We start from the raw sequence: 8,419 nt of genomic DNA, 5'->3' as shown, positions 1-8,419 counted from the left end.
GCAGACCGAGGGGGTGAGTAAGTGCAGAGCCCAACACTGCATCCAAATCGTCACTACAAAAGAACACCGTGAGTGTGGTGGTTCAGTGTGTTAACATGCTTATCAAAGTGCCAACCTTAAAACAGATATAAAGCATAAAACTACTGTAAAAAAATACATATAAACTATTCATGGTAAGGCGACACGGATATAATCACAACTATCACCAGCCGTCACACACGCCGAGTGTTCTTAGAGAAGAGCTATTGGACGTTTTTATTAAAGTAGAATATATTTTTAAGATTGGTTGATTATCCATTCCTGGAATGTAATGCTTTCACGTACGAGTTGAACTTAACGGCTTAAAAACCTCACGCCCAGGGTAGTTAAAGGACATTTCAAACCATTTTTAAAAAGACACGAAGCCGAAAGTTATCCCCCACCCCGACTTTCAAATATGTGGCTCAAATGTATTTTTTATATTACTTTTTTTATTATGGCCCAGGGTTCAATAATTTAATATCTTGGCAGTGCAATATGGCACTCGGCTACACGAGCCACGCCCCCCACCCAGGCCCCGCCCCCATCCCACAAGCCACGCCCCCCACCCAGGCCCCGCCCCCATCCCACGAGCCACGCCCCCACAGGCCCCGCCCCCATCGCACGAGCCACGCCCCCCACCCGGGCCCCACTCCCACGTGGAGCAGTGCCGTGGAGCAGCAGCGGCAGCTCCAGATTCACATCGAGGGTCCGCCGGTTGCCCTGGGGAATGGACCCGCACCGTTATTACGGTTGGCTTACGTACCGGTGCCAAAGCCGTTCACACCTTGCAAATCGGCATCTGTACGCACGCATACGATGGGCAGCAACCACGAGTTCCCCCCGTAAATCGCCTGTAACGGATTGTTGTGGCGCGCGCTGTTAGCAGCGAGTATCAGCACCGATGAAGGCCGGGCACTGTGGCACACAAGGGCCGTGGGTGGCCAGCACAAACCCCGGCCGCCTTTGTCTCCCCCAGTGGCGATGTTTTGTACACTGCCCCAGGTACCCATTGGAGGCAGAGTCGACCTGAGGGGGGTGGGGGGGGCCAGGACCAATTGAGATAAATCGCGAGCGGCGTTGGTCGTGAACGGGAACAGACCTCGGGTCTCCAGCACTGGACAGCGCCAACCGCTGCATCACCACTTCCCATCAAAAGACAAAGATCCCCCGTATAGCCCGAACAGACTGTTGGGGCAAGTGCTGTTATAGCGACTAGCACCTATGAAGGCCGGAACACCACACCCGGCCGCCTTTGTCTCCCTGTTTGCAATTTTTTTACGCATCAAACCAGGTACTGAAATTGAGGCCGAGCCGACCTAGGGGCGGAGGTCCAGGACCGGTTCAGATAATCGTCACCTGGTGGTGTTGGCCGTCAGCGGGATTTGAACTCGGTTCATCAGGTTCGTAGCACAGCGTAGCGCTAACCACTACAGGACACACACACACACACAACTACACATGAACGCACCCAGGGGCAGCACTCAGCAGAAGTAGACGGGGTTGCAGGCGTCGACCGCCAGGGGTCTCCAGCCGGTGGCCGCGGCCTTGCTGAGGGTGGCCGGGTTGACCCAGTGGAAGCGGTCGGCCCCTCGACCCGCTCGCGCCCTCCTGCCACCGCCGCCACCGCCGCTCCGGTAGTCGTCGTAGGGACGCGGTCTCTCCGCGCGACGCCGCAGGGGCAGGCAGAGGTGGGGGGCCGCCTTGCCCGGGAAGCCGCGCGGAGTGCGGGCGGCCAGGGTGGAAGGATGACGCGGGGGAGGAGGAGGAGGATGGGGAGGCAGAGACAGCGCCGTGAAGCACGCGGCGGAGGAGGGGAACAGCAGCAGAGAGGGGTCCGTCCGGGAACATCCCCACTCCGGTGCGGCGGCAGACGATGAGGCGGAGGACGACAGCGACGACGACGACACCGACGATGGCACAGACGCGGAGAAGGCGCGGCCTTGCTGCTGCTGCACCTGGACATGGTGGGCAGGGGGTGGAGAGGTAGGGGTTGGAGGGGAGCGTGTGGGATCGCATTAAGTGAGCGGATTGCCACGTATGCGCAACTACAGACGCATTTAAAAAAGTGAAAACAATTGCTATTTGTAAAAAAAGAAACGCTAGCAGTATGGGACTTTTTTGGCAATGCTATCGAAAAAAAGACCAGACGTTTAACCCCGGCTGGCAATAAAACGCCAAATAGATATACCTCTTGGGAAGGCATCAAAGTCTGCATCAACCACACACCTGGTGACAAAACGTTATCAGAGCTCCAGGAGGTGTTTTTTGGGGTTAGATCGACACGTAAATATCAGTGTCGTCAAACCCGCCACCACCCAGCCAGCCAATTAGCGAGAGGTTTGTCACATGGACAAAACGTGCCATTTTAGTTACTAGTTCATTTCGATTTAAAGCTTTCGTGACTGCAGGGATTCATATTCTAGGTTCTTTCAGTAAAGTCACGTAGAAGGGAAATATTAAAATGAAAATAAAACATAATAAAATTCTCACGACGTTTCGGCCACAACGCAAGCAGCCGTCATCAGGTGAAGAAACAGCTGTCGGAAAGACAGCGTCCTAATAAACACTAAGCTTGGCAGCGTATTTTAAGCTGGTGGGAGGAGCAGAGAGCATTGACAAAGGAGTCTACATAGAGGAATTTAGCATGTTGATGACAAATGCAGATATGGGGTTAGTCACTCCTTGTGGAATGTGTAGGCAGTGGGGGGGGGGGTCTTCAAAGTCATATTATGCTCGTGTATTATGTAGGATTAGCAGTACTAGTTCATGCCGGCGTGTTGCAGAGCAAGCCCACCACATTCACAATTAGAGTAAAACGTTACATTTATATTCACAAGATCAAACCTGAAAGGACTTCTATTTGTGGGATATTGTTCTCGAAGGCCTCCCGAGTTTTCAATTATCAGAGCTCGTGTGTTTGCGTGCTTTGGCCACAAGCACGTGCGGTCAATGTCGACTTTGATGCCTTGCAATAGGTGGCCAGAGGTCATCTTGCTCGCCTGGTATGCGGGACGTCGCGACCAATCCGTCGCCAGATGCCGATTGTAATTAGTGGCTAAACGTCACGGTACTCGAATAGTAAATGTTGCGAGTTCACTCTGCAGCACCCAACCGATTAGTGCTGTACTAGTAACGAATTGGTACGTTTAGTTCACGTGACAAACACCTTAATTTGGCTGTTCGGGTGGCGACGGGTTTAATGACGTATCTATATTTACGAGATCCAACCCAAAAAGCTCTATTATGAATGTATATTTGGAGTTTGCACATCTCCCCATGGTCGGGTGTATTTCTTCCCCTCCACGATTAGAAACGCTGTTTTTTTAAGCATTTGGCTGCTGTAAATTTCCACACGATAAAGCCACTTCGTTGAGCTTATCAACATGTGTGGCGGCCAGGTCACTTCTGAAATAAATAACTACGCAGCTCAGGTGGGCCCTTACCTGGTAAAATAAATAGTTTTTATATTAGTATATATATATTTGGCGTTTGAACATCTTAAAAAACAGATACAACACTAAACTATCCTACCCAGGCAAAGCCCACCGAGCTATTAATTTAGTTTCATTTGGACATTGAGAGCAAAAATTCTCAAAGGAGGGCTTACTGCGGGTGTTTATAATCGGGATGGTGAGCAGTTGACAATTAGTCTTATCACCGTCTACAAATACTGATCTAGCCCTGGTGGGTTCAGTTCAAAGGGTATGGATCCCTGGATTATGAGCCCTGGTAGCGAAGCCTGAACACCCACAGGCGCCCTGTGATAACCCGGCGAGACGCTCACTGTATAATAATATTTGGAGTTTGCGTCTCTGTGGGTCGCGTGGATTTTGTCTGAGTCCTCCGGTTCCCCCACCAACCTCCACATTTTAGAAAAACGTGCGTTTCGGATATTTAGATTAGTTTGCTGCTATAAATGTCCAAACGATGGGGCCCCACTTTGGTGGATCTATCATTTGCGGTAGCCAGGGTCGCTTTTGAAAAACAAACTTAATAGCTCCGTAGGATGGGGATGGTTTAAATGTCGTGTCCATCCGTGCGAGGCGTTTACCCCTCGTCCTGTACTTTGCGCCACCATCCTTGTTGCAATGTTCTCACCCCGTGCCCCCTACTGGATTATCTGTAAAGAGCTTCACAGCTCAGATTCCTCCTGCAGTCTCAAATAATCCGATTCCGAACCCCGCCAGGCACCCCCCCCCCCCGCACCTGATAGACGCTGTTGGGGTTGCAAACCGTCTCGATCGGCTGCGCCGCCTGGAAGTTCCCCGCGATGTCGTCCGAGTGGAGAGACGCGACGGAGGAAGAGATGGAGGAGGAGCACGAGGAGGACGAGGTGGAGGAGGTGAGGGCGACGCTGGAGAAGGCCGGAGAGGGCGGGGGAGAGGAGCCGGAAGCGGAGTCGCCAGCGGCCCTCTCCACGGCGGCGCTGATGCTGAGAGACGCCGGCTCACTGCCCCGGGCGAGACTCGTGACGGTGAACGCCCGGCTCTTCTCGCCGTACCTGCATGGAAGCAATCGCCACACAAACAAAGATGGACGGGTTGGGGACCAGGGGGGGGGGGTGTTGGGGGTGGGGGAGAGAAAGAGACACCAACCGGGGCAGAGAGATGGAGACTGGAGATGAGAGAAAGAGCGAGAGGGGCGTGGAGGGAATACCACGGACAGAAGGTGGGGCAGTGTTGTCGAGCCTACGGGCATGCATTCAATGGTTCTTTCGGTAAAGGTTACGTAGATAGAAAAATAATAATAAAGTGAATAAAAATAAAATTTACTAAAATGTTTGGCATTATTTTTCTATCCAAGCGACTTTACCGAAAGAACCAAAGAATACAAATTCCTTGCAAGTCACGAAAGTCAAACCCTACGGGGCTGGTGTTGTCAGGGCCCTACGGTCGCGGGAGTCGAACCTGCAGCTGACCTCCCCGGGGTCGACCCAGACGGTGAGCTCACGCGGGAGGCCCAGCTCCGCGTAGGCGATGCCGCTCGCCTCGCACGCCGCCGCCAGCACCGGGTCCACCGCCTTGATGCTGTTCATGCGCAGGCACCTGCAGCGGCAAGCCGCACCGCCACCAGGAACAGTAATAAGTATAACCCGTAAAAACAAAGTTTTTCACTATAAATCCTTTATATGCGTGGCAGCGAACTTAATATAAAGGATTTAAAAATATATTCGCCTGTGGAGGACACGGGGATCGATCCCACGACCTTTGGCATGGGAAGCGAGGGCGCTACCAACTGCGCTACTCCGCCACGGCCTGTGGAGGGGTTACGCTCTGGGCTCTTATACTGTGACGTTCAGCCAAAGCCAAGAATGAGTTCTTTTGAATATATGTGAAATATTTTTTTTTTGCCTAAAAAGTGTAAAATTTTGGGATTTTTTTTTCACGAACATTAATTGTCTGGCACAACGAGTCTGTGGAAAATGTCAGCTCGATTGGATCACGGGAAGTGGGTTAAAAAACGACCGAAAGATTTGCACGGTCCTAAGCAAGCAAGCACGCAAGCAAGCAAGCAAGCAAACTTAATATAAAGGATTTAAAAAGTGGAACTCTTCTACTGGAAAACATTGGAATTTACGAACTTTCAGGAGATACGAACAAACCCGTCCTTTATGTTGAACAGCCGTGCAAGAGATGGCAGTGGCATCTACAGAACGTGAAGAACCAGCGGCATCTACATCAGCTCCGCGATTATCCAACTTTTAAAAGCTACTTCGTGTTTAGTGAGCACGCCATATAACACATTTGGAATTCACAGGAGTAAAGTTTGACTTGTAAACGAATCGACTTTCGAACACAAACCTCTGGGACCGACTCATTCGTAAGTAGAAGAGTCCCTGTACCCGGCAAAGACAAAGACCCCCTTTCTCCAGTATAGCCTTTAATACTTTTTGGGGCAAGTGCCATCAGCGCGTAGCAGCACCTATGACCGAGGCTGGCTCGGCACAGCACCAGCCCGCCTTTGTCTCTCTCCAGTAGCGATGTTTACGACACTGCACCAGGGACTTGAGGCCGAGTCGACCTAGGTGAGGCCAAGAACCGGTTTTAGTAGTCGTCACCTGGAAGTGGGTGGGCGAGCGGGAATTTAACGGGGGTCGCCGGGTTCGTAGCGCAGCGTAGAGCTAACCACTACACTACACATCCATCCATCCACCCACCCCACACCACACCCATCCACCCACCCCACACACACACCTACACCCCACCCACTCCCCACCTGTAGGCCTGTCCGCGGCTGGGCTGCTCGGGGTACCAGTGGTTCTTGTAGCGGTCGAGGAGGCGCGCCGTGAGCTTGGCGGTGAGGCGCGCCACGCGGCGCTCGTCCAGGCGCTCGCCCCTGCGCGCGAGGCGCGTCACGAAGAACACCGCGGCCGCGATCTCCTCCCTCATGGCGACGATGAGGCACGAGGCAGCGACTGTGACGAGGCACGTGGCAGGCTGTGACGCCGATCCAGTCACTGGAGCGACAGCGAGGGTTGGAGGAGGAGGAGGGGAGTGGGGTGATTACTGCACGGACAGAGACCCCCACAGGGGAGAATGAGACTCCCACAGGGGGGGGGGGGGGCAGGGACCCCCATTGACGTCCACGACGGCCTCGAGCTCACCGACTGCCGCTGCCACGGTGACGGCGATTCAAGAGCCCCTGCACATCCGGGAGACAAACGGTGAGCCAACCACAGCGCCACCGCTCCTAACGGCGAGCCAACCACAGCGCCACCGCTCCTCACGGCGAGCCAATCACAGCGCCACCGCTCCTCACGGCGAGCCAATCACAGCGCCACCGCTCCTCACGGCGAGCCAATCACAGCGCCACCGCTCCTCACGGCGAGCTAATCACAGCGCCACCGCTTCTCACGGCGAGCTAATCACAGCGCCACCGCTCCTCACGGCGAGCTAATCACAGCGCCACCGCTCCTCACGGCGAGCTAATCACAGCGCCACCGCTCCTCACGGCGAGCTAATCACAGCGCCACCGCTCCTCACGGAGAGCTAATCACAGCGCCACCGCTCCTCACAGCCAGCTAATCACAGCGCCACCGCTCCTCACAGCGAGCCAATCACAGCGCCACCGCTCCTCACAGCGAGCCAATCACAGCGCCACCGCTCCTCACAGCGAGCTAATCACAGCGCCACCGCTCCTCACAGCGAGCTAATCACAGCGCCACCGCTCCTCACAGCGAGCTAATCACAGCGCCACCACTCCTCACAGCGAGCTAATCACAGCGCCACCACTCCTCACAGCGAGCTAATCACAGCGCCACCACTCCTCACAGCGAGCTAATCACAGCGCCACCACTCCTCACAGCGAGCTAATCACAGCGCCACCACTCCTCACAGCGAGCTAATCACAGCGCCACCACTCCTCACAGCGAGCTAATCACAGCGCCACCACTCCTCACAGCGAGCTAATCACAGCGCCACCACTCCTCACAGCGAGCTAATCACAGCGCCACCACTCCTCACAGCGAGCTAATCACAGCGCCACCACTCCTCAGTGAGCCAACCACAGCGCCACCACTCCTCACACGACTCACCCGGTTCGCGGCTTCACCAACAACGACGTTTTCGGACTCAGAAGTAAATAAAAAGGTAAAATAAAAAGTTAATAATTAGTCGTAGTAATTAGTAATAATTATTAATCACCACGATCTTTTCCTCTCTGGACGCCAACAAAACTATTTCACGTTTAAAACTTTGTCTCTCTCCCTCTGGGTATCTTTTTGCGAGTTAAAACAAACACACTTTAGTTAAATATATTTCACGTACACGGACAGATATTTACATTGATGACATAGATGTGTAAACTCTACACAGATAATCACGGAGATGTAGAAACTCTAGAGGGATAAGTCACGGAGATGGAACAAAGCGATGTCCCCCACGGGAGCGCATGGGAGGGAGCGATAAAACGTCGCGACACGAGGAAGCCGTCGCGCCTCCGAGCCTCCGGGGCATTTATAGGCGAGCGGGGGAGCCCCCGGGGCGTTTTGCTTGGGGGCTCCTTCAGAGACGCTCGTGGTGGTGATTATTGGTGATTGGTGATGATTATTGGTGATTGCTTGTTGGTGATGATGATTAGTGATGATGATTGGTTATTGGTGGTGATGTTTGGTGATTGGTTATTGGTGATGGTTATTGTTGGTGATGATGATTGGTGATGGCTATTGGTGATTGGTTATTGGTGATTGGTGGTGATTATTGGTAATCACGGGGGAGGGGGGGGTCGTGAGCTACCCTCCTCCTCCCGCCCCCATCTGTGCTGAGTCGTTCGTGGGTGCTGAGTGGCTGGGCGAGTCCGGGTTAGAGCGCTCAGGGTAGCTGGCGATCGTGGTCGTGGTGTGGGGGGGGGAGAGGCGGAGGAAGGCGGGGGGGGGAGAGGCGCGGGGGGGGGAGAGGCG

The 8,419-nt window shown here is 53.8% G+C and overlaps 1 protein-coding gene across 1 annotated transcript; it reads right to left on the bottom strand.

Moving 5' to 3' along the window:
* Nucleotides 1-649: 649 nt before the first annotated feature.
* On the bottom strand, nt 650-7,958 carry LOC144733163 (uncharacterized). The gene is made up of 6 exons (XM_078614946.1): nt 7,556-7,958; nt 6,238-6,478; nt 4,929-5,066; nt 4,228-4,522; nt 1,490-1,976; nt 650-741 (listed from the first exon to the last, which is right to left on the bottom strand). The coding sequence occupies exons 2-5, from the start codon at nt 6,408-6,410 to the stop codon at nt 1,503-1,505; spliced, it is 1,080 nt and encodes a 359-aa protein (XP_078471072.1). The 5' UTR covers nt 6,411-6,478; nt 7,556-7,958; the 3' UTR covers nt 650-741; nt 1,490-1,502.
* Between the last annotated feature and the right edge of the window lie 461 nt (nt 7,959-8,419).

This window comes from Lampetra planeri, chromosome 45 (genome assembly GCF_965212315.1).
Source record: "Lampetra planeri chromosome 45, kcLamPlan1.2.h2, whole genome shotgun sequence".
Classification (NCBI taxonomy): domain Eukaryota; kingdom Metazoa; phylum Chordata; class Hyperoartia; order Petromyzontiformes; family Petromyzontidae; genus Lampetra; species Lampetra planeri.
This window is presented reverse-complemented; position numbering and strand designations above follow the sequence as displayed.

Coding starts and splice junctions, on each gene's coding strand:
- LOC144733163 (XM_078614946.1), bottom strand. CDS start 6,410: ATGAGGGAGGAGATCGCGGCCGCGGTGTTCTTCGTGACGCGCCTCGCG. Junction 4,523..4,928: donor CCCGGGGAGGTCAGCTGCAG/GTTCGACTCCCG, acceptor GCTTCCATGCAG/GTACGGCGAGAAGAGCCGGG. Junction 1,977..4,227: donor ACCCCAACAGCGTCTATCAG/GTGCGGGGGGGG, acceptor CACCATGTCCAG/GTGCAGCAGCAGCAAGGCCG.